The 23,807-nt window shown below is 34.9% G+C and overlaps 1 protein-coding gene across 12 annotated transcripts; it reads right to left on the bottom strand.

The window, feature by feature from the left end:
* Window positions 1-1,012: 1,012 nt before the first annotated feature.
* LOC105323287 (myoneurin) lies at window positions 1,013-21,819 on the bottom strand. 12 transcript variants are annotated; one of them, XM_011422376.4, is made up of 6 exons: window positions 21,665-21,819; window positions 20,506-20,670; window positions 17,418-18,529; window positions 16,956-17,257; window positions 8,035-8,124; window positions 6,891-7,905 (listed from the first exon to the last, which is right to left on the bottom strand). In XM_011422376.4, the coding sequence occupies exons 2-6, from the start codon at window positions 20,632-20,634 to the stop codon at window positions 6,932-6,934; spliced, it is 2,607 nt and encodes an 868-aa protein (XP_011420678.2). In that variant the 5' UTR covers window positions 20,635-20,670; window positions 21,665-21,819; the 3' UTR covers window positions 6,891-6,931. The 12 variants fall into 12 exon arrangements, with proteins under 12 accessions (XP_011420679.3, XP_011420678.2, XP_011420681.3 ...); XM_011422384.4 differs by lacking the exons at window positions 6,891-7,905; window positions 8,035-8,124 and adding exons at window positions 11,113-11,254; window positions 11,360-11,772; XM_020065225.3 differs by lacking the exons at window positions 6,891-7,905; window positions 8,035-8,124 and adding exons at window positions 11,659-11,772; window positions 13,772-13,934.
* Between the last annotated feature and the right edge of the window lie 1,988 nt (window positions 21,820-23,807).

Raw genomic sequence — 23,807 nt, 5'->3', positions numbered from 1 at the left:
CATGATGAGGAATCATATGACCTTATGTATCTGAAGATAGATTAAAATATATATACATAATCAAAATCTTGCACTGAAATTGGAAATTGAAAACCAAAATAAATATGGCGATGTGATTCTTTACGATTCATGTTCAGCTTTTATAAGACATTGACTGTCATTTCATTTATTATAAATTAACAACTATACCCGCATTGTATGTAGAATTTATCCATTCTACTTGACTATTGTATTCCGAAGTCTATTTACTGATTACAATGAGAACATGTTTATTACATCAAAAAGGACGAACTGTCTGAATGATGTCTAATTTGTGACTTGAAAATAATTAAGCAGGAACTCTCCCATGACTAATGTGTTTCTTAGATTAATGGTTCCCAAGCAACATATGACAGTCATAAATCGTCATGTAAAGAAGTGGGTGTTTTGTTCGAGAATATTATCAATAATAAATCAAATAAAATTCTTGACAATTTTTAAACATTTATTTATAATTACATTTTAAAAAACTTGTAAACATTCATATAATATTTAATTAATGGAATTACTTTAAAATAAAGAAATAAAATGATGTATTAAAGTCTTATGAAATACTCGCTATTCAGCAAATTTTTTCACACCGTTATCGTTATCAATGAAGAACTCTTTTTGGTTTCGTTTCTGTTTACTGAATTTAATCGAAGAATTGTTTGGTTTACACTTATACCTTTGGTTCAGTTTAAGTATGAATTTCTTATATCATGTAAAAATATCAAAATAATTGAGAATTTGAATTGAGCAATTATCTGCAATATTTAGTCTTAGTTAATGAAACATGGGCAACATCGCTGACCAAAACACATTTAAAGATGTAAGTAGTATAACAGCCGACTAAAACAGCTCTCTAGTTTATATTAATTTTAACAAACGTCAATATCAATGTACAGGTAGCTCAAAGTGATGATCATATGACGTCATTTTATTGTCGACAGAACCTCAGTTTTATTTTGAGGAAACTTCTTTTTTTCAAAAAAAATCCTCAATTTTCTTGAACTAGCTTGCTTTCATATTCATTCTATTAATAATTATGGTAATATCCTTGAATATTTCTTCAACTATTTTCTTTAAACTTCAATGTAAAGCTCAGAACTTATAATGGGGTTTGGTTCTCATGGTTTGAATAAACTTCAAGGTAGTCCATCCATAGCTATCATATTTCATATCTAATAGGTAGCAAATTTGATCACTTAAATCTCAATGTGATTTTGAGGGTTTTATTAAATAATAAAGATTCACCTTTGAAATTTAAAAAAAAATGAATATTAACAAATTTATCATATGTTGAAGTTAACATTGAAGGGAAAAATGCATTTCTAAATATATTTCTTTAGTACAAGTAATTTTCTCACATTTCTCTTGGTAAAAAGTTGCAAAAGCTTTCCCTTGCTTCGAATATGCTAAAATAATTCATATTTTCAGAAAATGATTTTTAATTTTACAAAATATTCAAAAGGGCAGACATCTTTTTTAAAAAGTTTTAAGTGCGTTATGTTCATTTAATTGACTACATGCATACTCCCGAGTTTGGTTTGTGTCAGCCTCATAATAACTTTAAAATACATATTTGATGTAGTATAGATCAATCAAAATTGTTAACTTTCCCTTAGTCATGGATGGACTAACTTAAGAAGGCTGGTTAGTCACAATTACAAATATAATCCAAGTTTCATAAGCTTTAATTTAATAAAAAGCTACAAACACACATGCATTACTCTTAACATTGTTATTTTGAATGAACTCATTTAAGGTACTTTCATACTTAATTCTTCCTTTCCGGGAGGTTCAAATAGTATGTCAACAACCGACCCTTTTTAAAACTTCTTCCCTCTCATATTTGGAAGAAAAAAATTATTTAATTATAATTTCGAAAAAAAAATAACAAGAACTTAAATACCATTCTGTCATCAAACGTAAGGCATCTACGACAAACCTTGTATTGGCAGTCCACGTACTGAAACGCTGTATGTTCAACAACAATTCGGTAAAATGTTTAAGGTTACGTTTTTGTTTGTTGTTTTTTCTTCCTCAACATATGCAGACATTAATACATCATTTCTTCTCCTGTTAAACTTTCAGACTCCGTTTCATTAGAAGTTAAAATTCGGAAGAGTCGATCACTGTACAGTGGGGTGTATTCGGGGTTTCTCTCCCGAACAATGCGACACAAGTGGCGTATGGACGTGTTCCTAAAGTTCAATTTTATGCCAACACTCTGGCATATGTTAGTAAGCTTTCGACTCTGATTGTTTTTACCTATCGGACTGGTAGAATACCATAATCCTGTTTTTTGAAATTCTTCATATCCCATAGGCTGCTGAAAGAAGACCGTTGAATCTGTATTAAGTTTTGATAAATAGAGCTCGAACGAATAGACGGGACAATAAGGACTCCCAGGCTGTTCATACATTCTGGCTGTTAACTGCAGTGCAACTTTGGGATCTTGTATTTTGTAGTATTTTCTCCCATTGTTAAGGTCTGTACAACAATGAAACGTTTTCTTCGACATGTTACGCAACAACTGGCGAGTAAACCCTCCGAAATAAAGATTGATATCGAGCCATACTTTGTTCTGTAGGGTATGTCGATCGTTCAGCCCCAGCACCGGCGACGCATACACTTTCCTCAAATCCGCAAAAGATATCGATATGTTTTGGTTAACCACCTCTCCCCTTTCGGCGTCATCCAGATAAACAGGGGTCTTCCTTAACATGCTATTGGAGGACCTGAACTCGGGGTCATTTTCCACGTCAATGTTGCGGTAATAAGGGGCAGAGCTAAGATGGAGCGTTAGTAGCGATGGAAAGATTTCTAAAGGAGTGCAGGTAATGGACACGGTGTCCTCGTAGTATTGACAAAGGATGAGATTTAACTTGGACGCATCAATCATTTCGAAGTCTGCATTGTAGCCATTATGCAAAAGCCATTCTGAAACGACAGAAACAATATTGCATAGAAGAGATGTATTAAAAAAGGTCCTTTCTTATACAACACATAAGAAATGTGTAGTTTCTTTTCAACTGTATTAAACAAGGTAGTAAAAACACACAACAAATGATAACATTCGTTAAGGAGACAATATTGGGTAGTCAATAAATTACTTATCAGACCTATCTAAAAAAAATTTAGATGTGATTTTTCTTGCTATAAATTTTTATATACAAAAGAAAAAAATCCATACATTTTTGCTATAAATTTTAAATATTTTCCTACACTTGTACACAAGGCGGTTCTTCCTTAAAAGGAAATCAATATCGTCTAAAATTGGTCACAACTATCCAGTCTTCCCTGAAAGTCACAATATACGTCGTACTTAAACAGCATGGTACAAATATTCTTATCAAAACTTCATAAAAATGTTTTTTTAGCATAATAATTTATTACATATATTATACGCAAACCTCATAAGTAAACAATGAAATTTGTTTTTCAAAACTGATAACAGAACATAATACAAAGTTCAAAGAATAATTGTTAGTATAGCTGGGCCAATGCAACCTATCGAATCTGTTACATTTAGTAGTGCTTCTGAATCAACATAGTATTACCTTGGCTATCGAAGATGTCTTGGCAAAAACATTTTGAAGACTTTTGAATAGATAGTAAAATCTTTTCTACACCCTTTACAGATAGTGGGATTATTTAGTAAAGCATAAAATTGAGCTTCGACAATATTACTTTTACGGAAGACTAAAGAATAATCCAACAAGGAATGTATGAGGAGATAAGACACACTTAAAAGAAATGTTGGAAGCTGATGCAATATTATAACCACAAAGTCATACAGTCAAAGTGTGGCGTCTGACGGGTCGTTGAAAACCTGTACTTTATTTATTTTACAACGATTGATAAACAGATTCTACAACTTCTATTGATATCTTATTTTGGCACGAATGTTAACGCGAGGGGGTCATTGGTGTGGAAGGAAGCCGAATCGGTCGTTATTGTGGCGAATCAACACGGTATGTTCGTCATCACTGAGTTTCAGTTTAAAATCGTGGCTGGTCGAGTAGGTTGCAAATATGCTTTTTCAACTAAGAAAAACCAAGCTAACAAAGAAATATAACAACGGAAAAGTTAACCTTTAAATCAAATTCATGTATAGCACCAAAAACTATAAGCGACTATAATTTAACTAAAGGAAGTAAGAGCTTTTCAATCTGTTTTCTATCAAACGCAATATTAAGCTTTTACAAACACCGCGCATTCCCATGTTTTAGTGTAAATTCAATCTGTATAAGAACAGTCTTTACAATGGTTGGTATTATTACCTGCACTTTGGTTCTGTTTGACGTCCATCCTCGTGCTTCACGTCATTATGTATACCATACGATTTTTACGCTCAGTATAGTTATTATTCTACACATACGAATAGGGCCAAAATTCAGTGGATCTCTTTTGCACGTATTCACAGAAATCGATAAAAAATTTAACTGAAATATACATTTAATAAATTTTGTGTAACATATGGTTGGTATTTCTTTTGTAATTTGTATTGCATTCGCAGCAATAAAGGTAAATTACTGAAGTTTGCACCATAGTCAGTTAATCTTTCTCTTGGTGCATGAATGGCTTGTCTAACTGAAAAAAATAAAGACACAATGTATTGTCTTATTTTCTGAGACAAATAAACGCATTTCCAAAAATTTTAGCAATCTTAACTTTCCATTTAATATTAGACAAGTCTTCATATAAAAGGGGTTGAAGAGAAGCGACGATTGATTTCAGTGTTAGTAGATGCATTCTTGCTCATTTTGATAATACACAAAATATTCCAATCCACAAATTCAAAGAACAAGAGGCCAATTGGCCTTAACGGTCACCTGAGTAGCATATGACCCATACAAAAACTTATCGAAGAGTCTCATATATGCATCTAATCAATAAGGTTTCATACTGGAGTAGAAAAATTATAAATTTGTAATGATGACCACCTCCCTGCCTGAAATCTTTCAAAAAGAACTGTGAAACCTATAATTTTGGCGAAAAACTAAAAGATCTGGTCTACAAAATCATGAATTCAGTTTTCCTCTCAGGTGTGTGGGAGTAAAAGGATAATTTTTTAACATTATATGCATTAACACTTATACATCCATTTTGGCCCTGCCCTAAAATCAAAACCCATCCTTGAGGGGACATCAAAATTAAAATTTCAGTAGAGGACTTCCTGGTAAACATAATTATTTGTCAGTTTTTTATACAGATGTGTGAGAATAGAGAAGACAATTTTTACAAATTATATGCATTAACACTATATTGCCATATTGCCCCCCCCCCCCTCTCATGTCCTGAACCCCTGACCCAGGGGCCATGAATTTCACAATTTAGGTAGAGAAGTTAGTGGACATCATAACCATGTATTCAGTTTTTTGCCCATATGTGTGGAAGTAGAGAAGGAGATTTTTGTAAGATTTAATACATTTTTACTATATGGCCATATTGGCCCTACCCTAGAGCCTGAACCCCTAACCCAGGGGTCATGAATTTCACAATTTTAGAAGAGGGCCTCATGGACATCATCATCATGCATTTAGTTTTTAACAGTATATATGGGAGTAGAGAAGAAGATTTTCTAAGATTTAATACATTTTTACTATATGGCCATATTGGACCCACCCTAGAGTCTGAACCCCTGACCCAGGGGTCATGAATTTCACAATTTTAGAAGAGGGCCTCATGGACATCATCATCATGCATTTAGTTTTTAACAGTATATATGGGAGTAGAGAAGAAGATTTTCTAAGATTTAATACATTTTTACTATATGGCCATATTGGACCCACCCTAGAGTCTGAACCCCTGACCCAGGGGTCATGAATTTCATAATTTTAGTAGACGGCCTCATGGACATCATCATAATGCATTTAGTTTTTAACAAATATATATGGTAGTAGAGAAGATTTTCTAAGATTTAATACTTTTTACTATATGGCCATATTGGCCCCACCCTAGAGCCAGAACCCCTGACCCAGGGGCCATGAATTTCACAATTTAGGTAGAGGGCTTTATGGACATCATAATCATTCATTCAGTTTTTAACAGTATATATATGGGAGTAGAGATGAAGATTTTCTAAGATTTAATACATTTTTACTATATGGCCATATTGACCCCACCCTAGAGCCTGAACCCCTGACCCAGGGGTCATGAATTTCACAATTTAGGTAGAGGGCTTCATAGACATCATAATCATGCATTTAGTTTTTTCCTCACATGTGTGGAAGTAGAGAAGAAGATTTTTGAAAATTTGGCTTTTTTTTTGCATATTTGGCCCCGCCCGTGGCACCCCAGGAAGGTAGAGTCATGAATTTCATAATTTATATTCTTCTTACCAGTGAAATGCTTCACACCAAAAATGGTAACGATTGGTCTGGTAGTTTTCAAGAAGTTAAAAATGTAAAATTGTTAACGCACGACGCACGACGACGGACGAAGACCAATTGCAATAGGTCACCTGAGTGACTCAGGTGACCTTAAATTATATTATTGGAAAATTTAGTTCACCTTAATTATGGTTTTCATTATTTTGGTTTCATTTACATAACTCAGTTACAAGATGTTAAAAAATTAGTTTTTTTTCAAAGTTGCATCAAATCCTACCCAGATTCAGGTACCTCATTTTTCCTCTGAAAATCACAGGGTAGTTTCCTTTTCAAAATCTTAATTCATAGGTGACACACCCAAATTGTGACAAGACTAAATAAGTAATTTTTTCAAAAAGTTAAACGGATCAAAAATTTACTATGGACTGAAAAATATGGATAGGATAAGGTCTCTGATGTGGCTATAGTGACCTAACATGCTTTTATTCAGTAATAATGTACACATTTTATTGAAATAATGTGATATTTGTTTATTAAGTCAGAAATACGCGTCTTTTAAAAGGGTATCTGTATTACACATTTACAAGATTGTCATAAAATAGTCCATGAATAAGATGACTGTTCTTTTTGTGTTCGTCAGATGTCAATGATGACGGGGGGACAATGATGACACTTTTGGTGGCTTTATTGCGAGGATTCTGTCCCAACACTTCTTCAACAGAGTGTCCACTTTGTTCGACTAAATCAGCAAGAGTATACCTTACACTGCTGTTAGTATAAATGCGCTTCAACCCTGCTTCCTCACTCATGCGAGACATCATACAAGCCAATGAACTGTGGCCGACCGGTGATTCGAACCAAATAGCCCCAGCGTGTGAACCATAATTGGATTTCGGTCTTTGAAAAAACGCTCGCTTGTGTGGATTTCTTTTTTCTAAGTAAAGATCCAGAGTTTTCACAGGGCAATTTACGTCTGTAGGCAGCTCGTACATTCTACTTTCCCAGCACCAGTATTGCATCTCCATACAAGACCTAGACTTGTCTACATTGATGTTACGATTTAACCGATAGTACCGCCTTCCTTTCTCGTCTACCTCCGCAATGAAAGAATCATCAGATAGACCCCGCATGCCAGCTTGACCTCCAATTCCAAGGTGTATGGCGAGATCAAACCAGACTTTCCTAAACAAACCTACTGGATTTCTGTTGGTCAAAAGACCGGAGTTAATTAGAGTTTTGATGTCTTCGTGTAGCATCGGGACTTTGTTATGGGGCAATTTCACTTTTGTTGTCGAATTTTCGCGAGAGGCGAGAGACTCCAAACAATCGTTTGAGGTTTGAAAAATGGTATTGTCTTGTACGATATGGCTCCATGTTGTGGTGTATCCAGAAAGGTACCAAAATATGCCATCCCGAACCTCCTTCAATCCATGCATGTCTAGATGCTTGTTGCAACTTTCAACGTAAAATCGGTAAAGAAGATCATTCAACTCTGCGCCTTGGAAATGTTCGAAACTTTGCGAGACGTTAGATGATGCTAGCCACCCTGGAAAGAATTGTTGATACTAGTATTTCATTTGTTAACATGAATTTTTACAAATATTTCAATTGCTACCAAACGCGGTTAAGCTAAAAAAAAAGATGCACAAATTTTAAACATACTCAAAAGTCTTACCTCTAAATAGTTTTACGGCCATGCTCTCGTCCATCGTGCACGCGACATTCTTCGAGCCCCCTTTAACATCATGATTTCCTCTGCTCAGTCCTGTGAATGGTTCATTCATAAATCACGTGATTTAACTTTAAACATTCAGCATTCATTATCATTATGATATTTGTTAAAGTTTAGCTGTAATTCAACCGTTTTATTGTTTTCGGAATCATTTTCTCTATTTTTGATCTAAAACATTTAGTTTTTCATTTCGCATTTTTTGTGATTCTTTAAAGACAACAAAATTCTTTTAATAAACTATGATCTTTTATTAATACAAAATAAATCTACAAGTCAAACAAATGCAAACTTTTCTATTGTAAATTCTAAAGATTATATCAAATAAATATCTAAATAAAGTCATGCAAAAGCATTAAATCACAGAAAATATATAACAATGCTCAAAGACAACTAGATTCTAATACTGGTATGACCATTATTGTAATTTGGGAAAGCGAACGTATATACAAAACCGTACATGTACTAAATTTATTGCGAAAATGCGCAATTCAAATGGTCATCTATAGATATTCATATTTTTTTTTTTAGCATAATACATCCAAACAATGAAACATGCACTATAAAAATAGACTGTAGAGACTATAAAAGTTAAATCTAATATGCATAATATACTAATTTTTTTGGTCATAAATATTTTTGTTCTCAAATGGTTCAACAATTTTCATAATAGGAAGGTTCACCACAGCAGTAAAAACAGCATAATTATGTTTTAAATGCAAGAAACAATGTATAAACTCACAAATATCAAACATAAGAATAAAAATTAAATATAGCAGATCTTTGATCAATTTGTATAAATAAGAGACAAAATATCTCTATTTGTTCTTAGCTGAAATTCAATTTTACAACCAAATAAAACATAAAATAAAACAATGCACTCTGTACAGACCATTCCATTATACTGGATGGAAGAACTCTAGTCAGACGAATATACAGCAAATCTACAACCTTTATTATACACACTTGGACAAATAATAACCAATACGGTCAATGGACTTGATTTTTATCAAGTCGACAGATCTGGAGGGATACTTCAGACTGAAATCTGAAGTTTAAGGTCAGTGGAATGTAAGTGAACATATCAGCTTCCAACGTGGAACATTTAAGTCCGACAATATATAATGTAACATTAACTAAAATCGCTAAAAATATATATATAGGCCTATAGAATGAATGATAAGAATATGAAATGTGACCGGAAAAAAAAGTGGACGGGTAATGAATAAAGCGACGGGTAAGGCCGTAAACTAATATCTAATGCACAGAAGTTTGTTTTGTAGAAAAAAATGCCCCTCCAACAACAAATGATGATGAAAATATCAACCGAACGCTAATCATGGAAAGGTACAATGTTGTGATATGTTTTGTACAATTTTCTAACCTTATTGACGTACTAATGTCTGTAAACTATCAACTTTCTATTCGTATCTCCTACAAGCATCAGTCCCCCAATTATTTCAATGAAGTATTTCCAAGAGTCATCTCAGTCGGTTCGTTTTTGATGGGTAGAATGTTCTGATGGTACGTGTAAAAACAGCCCCGACCCTTACAGAGCGGAACGTCGCACACGTCACACTTATAGTACGTGTATACATACCAACCGCTTTTGGTTTTGACTTTATTGATTTGGCACAGTACACAAGGTTTGTATTTGGAGCCATCAGTGTGAACAATTTTGTGGTCTAGTTTTTGCAGGTCGGCATTACTCATAGTGACAGGGGGGTAAGGGATGGAGTTGGACAATGCGGGTGTTACGTTGAAGGAATTGAACGCAGGCGCAAGACTCGGGCTGTATGGCCAGCTCTGACGGCGGGAGTATTCAGACAACTCATTGAGAGCCTGTATTTCTGCCGGGGACGGCGGGTGGTCCTTGATAATGTGTCGTGGCTCACTTTTCTTGCTCTTTCGTCGGGAAGAAGTCGGTTCTGAAATAATAAAGGGTAAAACATGCATAACTTTATTATTTCAGAACCGAATCATCATTATTAAATTTTCTTTCACTTTTAAAGTTAAGAGTATGAAAATTTAACAAATTAAAATGAAGAATATTTCAAAGATTTGGGTGAATATTATGATCACATTTTTTTAAAAATTCAATGTGGTGAAAATTGAAGTCTTTATAATCTGGATTTGCCTTTTAACTTTTAAATTCACCAATACCAGCTACTTAATTCTACATGACCAGTGTTTCAAAGCAACTAGAACTAGGAGAAGATGGATACTACCTGAAGCAAGCGAGAGCCTAGTGAGTGTTACCTTGTCAATAATCAAATATTGCATTCACCTCAAGTCAGAAGCTGGAAAATTCTAGTGTGGTTGTTTCATTTATTAGCGTGTAACACAAGTTGTGAGTACTGTTACGAAGTTATAATACTCATTAAATAATCTACAACCAAACGTTCTCCAAATACCTTAACAACCGGCGATTGTAATTTTGCCAACATTATTAGGAAATGTTACAGATAATAATGAGAGCGCTAAGGTTCCCTCTTGGTTACTCAAACTCAAGTGAAAAAGTGAAAAGAATGCATTTGCTTTGGTGCAAAGAAAACTTTTATTGAGTATATACTCAAAAACAAATTGCTATTAAGAAAGTTATTTCTTTACAAAAATATGAGAAAAAACACTACAAAACTCATATGTACGTTGTATTTCAAATCAAATAAACGTCTGTCAAACTATCAACATTACTGTCACATGTTCCATGGAAAATTCATTTATTTACATCAAATTTATGGCAGCATTTACACAGCCTCTTTAGTCGAGTCTGTGTCAATGTTCAAGAACTGTTTGTGATAAAAATAGAAACAGTTTCTCTCTCCTGTACAGAGCGCTACTTCGCATTGTGAGCACCTATACTGAGTTAACACTTTCCATCCAGATCTTGTTTTCACTTTGTTCATTTGACAATACACGCATCGCTTCTGCTTGTATGCTGTTGTGTGAACAGCTTTATGGTCCGATGGATCAAGACTATGCCCCTTGGAAGCAAGAGAACGCCGCACCAAATCACTGTTTTCTTTCCGAAGACGGCCAATTTGCATTGCCAGATGCTGATGGAATTCGATTGGTTTTCTCGTTGCCATTAATGAACCATGGACACTTTCAACTGCGTCATATTGGTGATAATTATAAAGGTGTGATGTGGACAAGGATTGTCTGTCTGAAAAGAGACAATACCAATGTCATTCCTTTCCTCTACAATACACTCCCAAGCAAAAACAGGAAACAGAAGTGGATGCAGTCAACCCAAACTTTCTACACTTACACACTAACTCTGAGACATGCGTTCTACTTCAGAGGCTAAGTTCACATGAAAATCTTTAAAACATTCCTTATCAATGCAAAGAGGAATCCGGCAGGGTCCACAAACATGATTGGTAGACACAGTGTTTCCATTAAATAAACAGCTGACACATAAATTGGGCTCACTATCTTGTGGACTGTGTCTTTTATGCAACAAAATCTTCAGGTGGTATGCCAAAAAACATTCTTTGTTCTCTACACAAAGGGGAACATTGCAACCAAGACATTTGTGCCGAGTCAACTTTCTCCAACCTGACTTGGTCTTTACTTTATTGATTCGACAATTTGCACATGGTCTACGCTTGGAAGAAGTGTCAGTTGCTGTGATTGGGGTTGGTCGGTGATGTCTGGTTTCAAATGTCACATTACTAAAGTCTGAAAGGAAATAAAACTAAACTGAATGGCACTTTTTCAATGAGATGGGAACAAAATTGCCATTTGGGCTTAAATAAACAATGCCAAAAAACCAACAATGTATCTATATTCGAGCACCAGGTTTTCAAATACACGGTATCAAAAGTATTGACAATCTCCAATAATGAAAATAAACGCACAGAAGGAAAACTTAGATAACTTTTATTTGGCATATGACGTTAAAATATGTTACATATCTTGTAATATAACAGAAATCTTTGCAAAATGTATACACATAAATATCTAGAACACCTCTCCCATATACTAGAATCTCAAATATCAAGAATCACTTGTACTAAAGGTTAAATTCTTTCCAGGGCCTATGGCTACTCGTCCTTCATAGTACAACCTATGAAAAGTATCAAAACACCTATTTTCTCCTGTGCACAAAGGAATTTCACAGACAGCACATTTGAACCGAGTTCTTATTTTCAAACCAGACGGGGTTACTTTCCCCTGAAAATTGCAGAAAGAACACATTTTACGGCGAGTCGACGACTCCTCTGCCTCAATACGCACAGGCTGATGACCGTCAGCACTGTAAAAGGGATCAGGCGACGCCAGTGACGATTTAATGACAAATGAATGGCCTGAAACATAAAGAATTTTCTGTCAATTTCTTATGTGAAAAACTGGACGATATTTCCCCTTAATTACAGTGCTCAACAATAATTAAAAAAAATCAGGCCATTCATTCACACAAAACAATTCATTGGATGTTTTTCCTTCATAAAAGACATTACAACATGTCCAATGCATGCTTTCTGCAATAATTCTTTCAGACAAATTTTACAAGACATGCATTAACAATACTTGTTGAAAGCAACCCACTTATTTACAATAGAAATAGTATCCCCTCAGTTCTTTTTTTAAGTATGATCCCATCAAAATTGATATGTCATAGGCAATCTTAAAGAATAATTATCAATTAATGTCAGTATCTGAATTGCAGTAGTATATTTGCTGGCTTGGAAATACTGGCTGGTCTACACTTCGGTCTTGGACACTGAGAGTGCTAACAGAGTCACTTTCCGCTTTTGAATTTCTTGATTTTTGGCGGGAAGAAGGGCTCCTCAATGGTGGCTTCTTTAAGTTCATAAAGTCTGGATTTAAATCCAGAAGACGGTGGTATTGTTCAAAACAATCACGTTCACCTGTACAGAGTGGCACATCACATGTGTCACAATGAAATCTGGAATAAACCTTCCAGCCCTTAACAGTCTTTATGCTATGTAATTTGCAGAGTACACATATTCTAGGCTTATTTTCAAAGTTCCTAACAATGCGATGTACTGCATAATTTGCGGACGCCGATTCTGAGTTTTCTTCTAGTTTGAAGGGCATATGATGGGGATGTCTGCGGGCTCCTGAAAGGAGAAAGGAAGATGATAGAATGAAGAAATACTATAGAAAGAGTTTTATAGATTATATCTTATGAGTTTCTGGACCCACTAGAATACTACAATATTAATAGGGAACCCACACCCAGCATTATACAGAACTGTTACATTGTGAAAGACATTAATCCACAAATAAAAACGCACCATATTTTTACTGATCTTTATCCACCTTAAAATCAGAATAAGAGTCACTGCCACTTTCCCAATCTTCATTGCAGGGGTGTGCCATATTTTGGTGAGAATAAAGACTCAATGGAACTTGTAAACGAAAATTCGAGTCAAAGTTTGATTGGTTGAATTGCTCCGATATTGACACATGAGAGGTTGAGTGAACAATAGAAGGATAAGTGTCCATCCAATTAGAAGCAATACGACCCTTGCCACCATTTTGTATTTTCGTTATGGCTTCCATCCAGAGTTCAAGAAACTTCTCCTTTGTAACATTCGGAAATGTTTGTGAAATTTTCAACACGGTATCCCGGTGGAAGAAAAACAAGCAGGGTTTTCTATTGCATAAAGGAATTTTACAATCTTTGCACATGTAACGTGTATAGACCCACCAGCCCCCTTTGGATTTATTCCTATTCTGCTTGCAGAATTCACACAGCTTTTTGCTATTCTTCTCGGTTTTAACAAGATAATGTTCAGCAGGATTGGGAACCCCCAAGCATTCCAAAGCTGTTTGAGTTTTCACATTATCGTCCCTGGCACTCATAGGGAATGCTGAAAGAGAAAGACGCCCATGTTATTCAAGACCTTCCCTTTCTGTGGTTCTCAATATATTTTTTATAATGTAATATTTCATTCCAGAAGCCCTATTTCTTCGTGACAAGAATACAAAGTAATGCAACTGGCTACGTTTTATTTGAATCGATGATGATTGACTAGAACAAGATACGAAAGATAAAAATGAAGCCTCTCCTTTCCACATAAAACAAAAAGCAAAGAAAAACACTCATTCACTTTAAAGACTGAAACATTCAACACAACAAAAAAGAGCAATGCATACTGTCTATTGAACATGGCTTTGTCGGAAATGTCTAGCCAATTCCCATTTATTGTAATATCCCTTTCTACAAACATGACACACAAATCCTGGGACAGGATTATGAGTCTTTAAGTGTCTTGTTAAGGATGATCTGAGCTGATAAGACTTCCCGCAAACTTCACACTTGAAATCCTCTGCGAAAGAGAAAAGGAAAAGTGTTGATCCTACCATCAGAAACATCTCCCTTTATAGTCCTCTTACTTTATGAAAACACTGAATACTCAATCAATAACACTTCATTTATTTCGGAATTAATAAACACAGTTTTTAACAAAAAAAGTGTATAATGTACATATACCAAACAAATACTAGTACAACAGTACATCAACAACACAGTTTAACCATGGGTTGAAACCAGAAATAAAACTGTATGAGACATATACACCTCAAAGTAAGATCATGTTCAAATGTCTTGATGGTAATGAGTTCTATTGAGATGACGAGTCATTTCCCATTTATTATAAAATGTTTTGTAACACACAGGGCACACATGTTGGGGCTCACTATCATGTTTCTTCATATGTCTCTTGAGGGAGGAGAAGAGCTTATAAGAGTTTCCACATACGGTGCACTGAAAGCCTAACTCTTGGTTTGGGTTGCCATCTGGAGAAAGAAGAAAAAGCTTTCAGTCACTCATCAGGAAACATTCTCTGTATGGAAAGTTAATGCATGCTTACTCATCTGAAACACGGAGGAAAACACTTCAACAGCTACAATGTTCAACTCAAACAACAGCTCTCAGATCATGCAGGCCCCTTACTGACAATTCTGCAGAGTTTATTGCTATTTGCCATCAAGCTGCTCAAATCCATACCACTGTATCCATTTCTACATTAGAGACATTCAATCACTTGTGCATTGTGTTTTCTAACACAACATATTCAGTTTCTTCTCCAAAGTTTTCATGGAATTCCTTGTAGCAATTCCTAATGGGTCCTTTACATAAAGGTACATCACATTTTTCACATTTGTAGTATGTTCGGATATTGTCGCCACATGGTGTCTTCTTGCAGAATCGCTTGCAAAGAGCGCAGGGTCTCTGCTTTCCACCAAGTCGAACAAGTTTGTGAATACTGTCAGAAGGATTTTGAACGCTGAAACACTGAGCTGGGGTTGAATTTGGAAGAGAAACTTTCTCACTGTAACTACATTGCGAGATCAAGGAATCAGGGATAGAGGGGAATGTCTCATATTTTGATATAGCCACAGAATGGTAAGAGGTTTGTCTTTTAAAATCAGGGTCATTATGGGGAGAATTAATGTGAATTTGTTGCTGGTCAACATTCTTTGGTCTACTATCCTGTCCTGAAAGATACAGAAAAGTAGACATCAGAAAATTGACCAAATTTTGCCCTTGCTTTCTGATTAACTTTTAATTATTGATAGTGTGTCTTATAAATTGTTCATCATTTATATGAAACTTGACATGCTTAGAGGGTAGGGAAAGGAGGATAATGCAATAAAAGGAAATATAATGACCAAAACAGCTTCAAAGATTTCAAACCATCAATTTTGTTAACAAAAACCAGCAGATGTTTACTTATGAGGGGCACCAACAACAAAGATATGGCCCATCATAGTCTCACTAAGCTGTGAAAGAATCCATGTCTTTCATGGAATTCCACACCTTCACTATTTCACATAATTCCTCATCTTTCATTCTCGTAATTTTCTCATGTGTTAGAGACCACTGCTTTCAAATTGGTTTTCTGGATAATTTGAGATTTCAACCAAATTCATACACAAGCTGCTTAGGTTGAATAGATTTTAGAGACAATTAACAGAGTCTTCCATCACTGAAGACAGACTTGAATTCATTTTCTATGACCTAAAAAGCATTTTAGCCAAACTAAGCATTACTACCCATCACAAAAGTTAATTTCAAAAGAATAGAACACAACACTGACCACAACTACAATGTCTTTGTAAGATATCCTTATCTATCCATCACATGGAGGTGAAATTATCAGATATTCAAAGACAATTATGTAAATTTTGATGAACATTTTTGGGGGGGATAGGATTATAAATAAAGATATCATTTTATAAGTTAAGTTTGTTTACTGCATAGAAAAATTGTATCATTATCAGAGTTGCAACACCAAGTTTTCTTATGCGACTATTATTGAAAAATTGTTTTTTTGGATCTACAAAGGATATCTCACATTTTTTTTAATATTGGTGCTTATGAACACAAGTGTTGAAGATTAGTGGAAGCTCAACTACACTACAAATAAATCCAAGGCTGTTCTTCATTTTTAACTTCCCTTACCTTTTTTCACAAAAACGATATTTCTCTTTCTTCCAAATCAAATTTATTTTCCATTTATATTTTTAATATCAAAATCACCACCAGTAAAATAAAATTAAGAAAAAGCTGTTTGATGTGTAAATAAAAAAAATATATTCTATGATTACTTTAAAAGGACAACTTTGCTTTCTTTTTAAGTTAATAGGTGATTTGTCAATGCTCTTTCTTGTTGAAATGTATTCATGCATTATGGTTGTTATGAGATGTGCACATTTAAAATTACAGCAGATTTTTCATTTTTTTTAAATTTTCTCATATTTTTCAACTTTCCTTTAACATTCAAACTAAAAAAAAAAATCACACAAATCATTTACAACAGCCACAACACATAACCTTGGATTTATTTAATGGAACTACAGTTCTAGGTAATGCAAATTGTACTGACCCTTAAACTGTCCTATGTACCATGAGTTGTTCTGATCGCCGCTGACATTGCTGGCCTCGTTGGACATGTCGTCACGCTGTAGATCCTGGGACTGGTCATGCTCGGGGTCACTTTCATCTTCATTTTCCATGCTGTCATCCATTCCAGCTTTCATTCGCATCATAGCTTCTTCTGGCATGTCCACAAACATATCGAGTCCACCAGTGTGTCCTTCTGCAGATTCCACTTTAACTATACTGATATCAGGGGGCTTGTCAGCAGAGGAGCTGGGAGACAACTCTTCTGATAACTCAATTCTGTTTCTACAAATCAATGCATCATACTTAACTTCAAATGTACAGTGATGAGAGATAGCGAACACATGCACTTATTTGCCTGTAACAAGCATCATGATTGACTTCATTTATCTTTCACATAATCAACTTTTAATATCTTTAATTCTACCTTTCGTATGTAACCCACCCTTGATCCTGTGATTCCTCGCCATCATTTTCGGCTGGGTTTTTGGCTCCACTCTCTGCTGTGGAAACCTGGGTGGCACTCCCTGCAGCGAATGGTTTATTTGTTGTCCTGGAGATTGGAGTCATAGTTGGAAACACAGGTTGTTGAGGTGGTTGAGGTGTCAAAGCATGTACAAAGTTTTCTTTCCTTGCTGTTTCTGAAACTGGTACTGAATTTGGTACTTGGACATCATTGGAACAGTCTGGAGCCCTGGCAGGACCCTGTGAAGGAGGAGGTTCACTGAACATGGTAAGAGGGTTTACTGTAATGGAGCCCCGAGAACCATTTGCGGTGACCTGTTTTGGTGGTCCCACTGAACCACCAGGGTCTGATATGTTGACAACATGAACATCAGTGTTAGCATTCATCTGGCTGGATACCCCAATGGAGACAGACTTCTGTTTGGGTCGAGAATCTGGTTTGATCATGCCTCTAGCATCTTTCTCTGGTTCTTCTGTTTGAATGATTTCAAGGCAATCCTCAACTATATCAATGACCCCTGGTTGTGCAGCAGGCCTTGTCCCTGCTCCTAATCTAGGCACTCTATCCCAAGGGTCTGGCTGGCTATTACGATAACTGTGGGCCATGGATAATGTGTCATCTGCTCTGTGACTAGAGGAATGTGAATCAATATGTGGACTAGAAGGTCTACCCATTCTTTGCCTCTTGCTGCCTGGACTTGAAGGGCCGGTGAAGCTGGACATTCTCTTCATGTTTATGCTCTTCTGTAAATCTGATGACCTGACATGACGAAATTCAAGCATGTCATAGGATGTGTACTTGTATTGGGTATCCTTTGATACTGGTGCACCAGTTGCAGCATTTAGACATTTTTGGAAGTCAGCACAACATTTGATTACACTGTCCACTTGCAACAGACGAGCTATTTTCTCCACATCTCTGCAGTTTTCTTCTGTTAGCATCATGAAGCCTTCATACAGGTACTGTAGGAACGTATTTATGGAATCTTGTTTTATTTCAGCTGCTAAGCGAACTTCAAGGTGTGAACCCATGGATGCATTGTCCATAGACTGTAACATTGGGCAAGCAGCAACTAAAACAACTCTGTGAGCCTAAAACAAAATTAAGTTATTCATCAATCCGATGTCTACTATGAAACCTGAAACATGTATGACAGCACTTATATAATATATGCTATTTTTGATTTAACAGAAAGTAAGGCCTAACAAAAAAATAGGTTTGTTTCCGCTTACAGGCTGAAAAAAATTAGGGTCGGTAGGTAGGCTTTTTTTTTCTCCCTCTCCATCATATTTGACTTAATGAAAGCCCAGAGGAAAATATTAATGATGAACTTTTTCCACGGCTGGTGGGAACATTTCTCAAGCTCAACTGGCAAGACATGTGCTGCCATTTGTAAATAACAAACATCTACACAACACTGATGACATCTAAATAAGTTCTATAAGCGTTTTTACGACTTAAAATTAGAGTACACAATAAATTTTAAAATCGGATAAAAAATTTTTTTTAACAAAAAACGGAAATTTACGAAAAAAAACTCGAAATTTTTTTTTGGGGGTCGGATGGTTTAAGTTAGGGTCGGTCGGGAAAGCGGAAACAAACCTATTTTTTTGTTAGGCCTAAAACATTTAGACACTTGCAAAACTTTTTATTTGAGGCTTGTCTTAACTTTATTTTTTTTGCAGTAAAATTGGGATTTCTCAGTTTTAAAAATTGGGAACAAGAATGTTATGGTATCGTGTATTTCCAAAGCATATCTCGGGAAATAAGGATAAACGTTCCAAAACAAGCACAATTTTTGTTGTGACGTAAATTTCAAGTTTTTTTGTATGGGAAATACTGACGCTCTAAGGTCTGTCAATTCTTAGTAAAGCGACAGCTGTATCTAATATAGATATTGAACATCAATGACTTATCAAGTCTTTACAATCAGTTTTGCATTAAATTTAATACAGCAATTCAACAAATCATTGGATAGTCTCAATGATGAGACTATCAACCTCTTGTATCAAAACAAGCTGAAAATGATGCTTCTTAGCTCAGGCAAAATATGCACAGATTGTGAAGACACAGTTTTAGAGAAGGTAAAATCTTTTTGATTTCAGTAATCCATGACTAAATGGCTGAAAATGCTATAGATAGGTCACACATCTGACACAACTAACTCAAGCCCAAGGTTCTAATGGCATATTTAACAATGCCGAGTCCTTTGGAGCCACATAACAAGACATGCAAAGGACTCAACAATGAGGTACCCGGTACATACACAACAATGTGAAAACCAGACACAAGACAATTAGAAAAGCTCATGTGAGCTCAAGTCTATAAGACAGTCTCAATTCCTCATCTTAGCAATTCAATACTCATTTTTCAATTTATTACTATGGCAGAATTGTTCAATCTTATCTCTCTTTTACCACAACTGAGTCTAAGCGAATTCAAAACAGGTTGAAACTGTTTGCAAGTGTAAAAGGGTGAAGAAAAAAAACAGGGAAAAGTAACACTTTTATACAGCATTTTCTATTTTTTCTTAGTACTAAGTATCTACAGACAAACAAAGAGCTTCATCATATGATGAATTCCTAACTCTCTGGCTGAAATTTAACATCCCCCCACTCCCCAAAAAAGTTACATTCACCTGCATGTGACTTTTGAGGTGAATATAACATTTGATTTTGTGAAATTGTCTACAGTGGACTAAAAATAAACTCGGAATTTCAAAAATGCAGATATAAGTTATAATTATTCCCGTTGTCCAATGGAATTTTGCATAACTCAATACTCGGCTATGACTTCAGACTACATAAAGGGTATTAAGAGGTTTTTCTGAGGATCTGCATCAATTTGTCACTGAATCATATAATAAAACAATTATTGCTGTATTGAGTCAATAGGATGATTTTGCTAGCCTACCCTCTAAGACCAATATTCACCTTGCCCTTCAGGCTTAGAGAATATGCTTCTTGGGCAGCTTAATCATCATATTGACCACAGAAATGGCAATAATTGTATAATAATATAATATCATGCCATTCATCATTCAGTACTTTTGTTTACAAATATTTACCCTTGTAATAACTGGTCCAGTTCTGATGATTGCATCACAGAGTACCTGGCTCTTCCACATAGTTGCCAACTGGCAAAGCAAAGAGCTGGAATGGATCTGGTTGGTGTAGAACTTTTGGTAACAATTCATCTTGATGTCTAGGTTTGTTGCAGCAGTGTCTCAAATCTACAAGCAAATCATGACATGGACATTTTTTTTTTTAAATTGTTAGTTTGCCTTTTTCTGATTACTTCAGTATTACATAAATGGATCACAGAAAAATCAAAATTTAATAAATCATTAAAATCTGAATAAAAGTAGACAATATGAGTAAACCAGCAGATTGTTTTATATGGTATCAAACTAAGATATTTGAAAGAGTAGTTATCTGCCCTTTATGCAGAAATAAATAGACAGGGAATGGTTTTGACAAAATATGGGAATGGTTTGACAACAACTCGTGGCCTGAATTAATTGACAATGAAGAGGACAAAATTAAACCCTTTATAAGCCTATGAGGGACGGAACAGGTGTATCAAAATTGGGGATGGCGTCAAGATTGATATGAACTTGAAGGGGCGGGGGATTGGAATCACCAAACTTTTACGACAGAATGACTGGGATATCATTTTTTATTTGAAGATGGAATGAATTGCATTGGATTCAAGATGCAAAGCCTCGCAGCTTTAGTTCAACTTGGAAGTTGATTCTACAAAAATTAGAACTATATTTCAAAAGGTTCATTAGATAGGTATACCCCAGATATGAACATAATATTTAAAATTCCTTGAGAAGAGGAACCTTGGTAATAAAACTGCACGATTCTCCAATCTTTTTCGCAAAAATATATTCATATACATATATCATATTGGATATGCATTTTACATGTTACTTGTAACGTTAATTTGAACATGCTGGGATTCAAAATAGCTTGATTTAAGTAATGTTCAAAACTAAATGAAAAACAAACCTTAAATATCCCTAAAGCTTAATTGATCATCCTAAATAAATCAATTACGACGGACATATTCACTAATTATTGTTTGAAGTTCATGATTGGGCTTTGCTGTGAACAAAGAAAATAAAAATGGCCGCCTGATGTTCACGATTCACATACGCTAAGGTACCTCAGATATATCGGTCAAAACGTGGGTTTTAAATGATATACTGATATATTTACCTTTTCCAAAATGATTCTTTCCTTACAAAACAACTAAATTTGGTGTACAAGAGTCACGTCAATTTCTGATTATTCAAAATATTTGTCTGATTTTCTGAACATCTTTCTCCCTCCATCGATTTACAATCCGGCCTGTTGTGATATGTGCGCAACACCAATGCGCAGTCGAAATAATGGGGCACTTGCGGGGAAATATGATAAAATCATAATCACGTGATTGATTTGCCCGAGAACTTGTTTGAACATGAGCAAAACTTAAAACTGGGAGACTTCGAAGAAATAGCAAAATTTATTATAAGAAGTCACGACCATAAATACAGGATGTACATGCAAACGTTTATTTTTATTTTGTACATCATGAACTACCGGGACCAATATTAGAAGAAAAAAAATAACTTCAGTTATTATCTTCAATTATATTAAAAAGACATTGTAAATAATGAACATGTAGATATAGCAATGGTATGTCATGTATCAAACAATTGGCGCGGATCCAGAATTTTTTCCCCGGGGGAGGGGGGCGGGGGGTATGTATATAAGTACATTGTATAGTATACGTTAATTTCATATGAGATGTACATGTAATTGTGTATGCATGCGGGATTTCCAGAGGCAGGGAATTGAGGGCGCCTTATGGCCATGGATATCAATATGTTCAGAATGAAGCCATAATTGGGGTCTAGAGAACAAACTTTCGGAAGCTTCTCAAATTTTTGAGATTTTAAGAGAGTAAAACGAAACAGAAATTAGCCTAAATTAACATTAGTGTCCCGTTAATATGAGTTCAATAAATTTGCATTGTTTTGAAGAAATGATAAGAAAAAAATACCATTAAATAAGGAATTTGGATGTAGTTAAAATTTTGTTTTCTAACACGTTGGAGTGACGTTGTCAACTTCATCTTTAATTTCAAAAACGATTAAGGATTTTACATCATCTTACAAACAATAAAAATAAAACACTGAAAATATAATGTTTTTGTCATCATCTTTGCTCGTCGTATTTGAATAATGACAGAGAGAAGGATAGGAAGATAGAAAGACAGCAATTTAATGGCATTTTCAGATATTGATTATTCAGTTGCTTAAATAATTAATGTCACATTAAAGGTGGGCAGAGAGTACATTTTGTGTTAGGGGATGTTTTGATTTCTGAGACCCGACGATTAGTCTTTGATTTTTCTCCGTGTTTTCGTTTCTGGTTTTTTGTTAACTTAATTGTTTGCTGTTCATCGAAAAGACATACTTCTTTTATAGAAATGAATTCAGCCGAAAATTGTTTCAACAAAGACTTCAAATGATATTGTTTATCACATCAAGAGTCAAGCACCGGATATCTGCCGCGGAACGTCAAAGATTTAATGTCCGCCGCAATGGTCAATAATTTGAATGCAAACAGGAGATACTTTGAGGAAATCGAATTATGGGGAATATTATTATGATGGAATGCTTCATCATCTGTATAACAACGACTTTTTTACTCGCCTAATTACCAGTGTTTTATGACACATTCAATGCATGTATGTGATAGGAAAATGGAAAGTTTTCTTTTAAGGAGGCTGGATGGTCAACAAATTGACCATCAGATTTACCTAAAAATTGAAGATATGATTTGTTAATTAAGCTATAACCATTATTTAGTAAAGAAAAAATCCATATCTTCAAACTTTTAAATTTGGAATTTTCCTATAATTTTATATAGAGCTCTTCTTCTAAAGGAAATCAATACAGTCTAAAAATGGCCACGACCACCAAGCCATCTTAAGTCGATGCTCATGTACTAAAATATAAATTTTACAAATTCTAATCTATAACTGATACCTGTAGTAATTCTTTTGGTCATGTTAGAAATCATTGAAATGAAATTGTTGTAAAAACGATTTAGACAAGGAAATACCTTAATTATATAAAGTTTTAAAATCAGAACAAAACAGCAAGTCATTTATTTAAATAAAAAAACAAACAAAAAAAACCAAAACCTTTAACTACTCTCATCTCGTCAATTTTCGCAAATTAAAAAAATCCACCAATTTTACGGTTCAGAGAAGTAAAACAAACTCGATAATTTGATTGCAAGTAATTTATCTGGAATTGAATTATCGAATTGGGTCAGAGTTCTGGAATGGAGTTTACCTCGTATAAAA

This window comes from Magallana gigas, chromosome 5, assembly GCF_963853765.1.
Source record: "Magallana gigas chromosome 5, xbMagGiga1.1, whole genome shotgun sequence".
In the NCBI taxonomy this organism is placed as follows: Eukaryota; Metazoa; Mollusca; class Bivalvia; order Ostreida; family Ostreidae; genus Magallana; species Magallana gigas.
This window is presented reverse-complemented; position numbering and strand designations above follow the sequence as displayed.

Excerpts from the sequence above, each read along its gene's own strand:
- LOC105323287 (XM_011422376.4), bottom strand. The coding sequence starts at position 20,634 with ATGAATTGTTACCAAAAGTTCTACACCAACCAGATCCATTCCAGCTCT. Across the intron at positions 8,125-16,955 it reads GTACATAGGACAGTTTAAGG|GACTGAGCAGAGGAAATCAT; the intron begins GTCAGTACAATT and ends AACCATTCACAG. Across the intron at positions 7,906-8,034 it reads GGCCGTAAAACTATTTAGAG|GGTGGCTAGCATCATCTAAC; the intron begins GTAAGACTTTTG and ends AATTCTTTCCAG.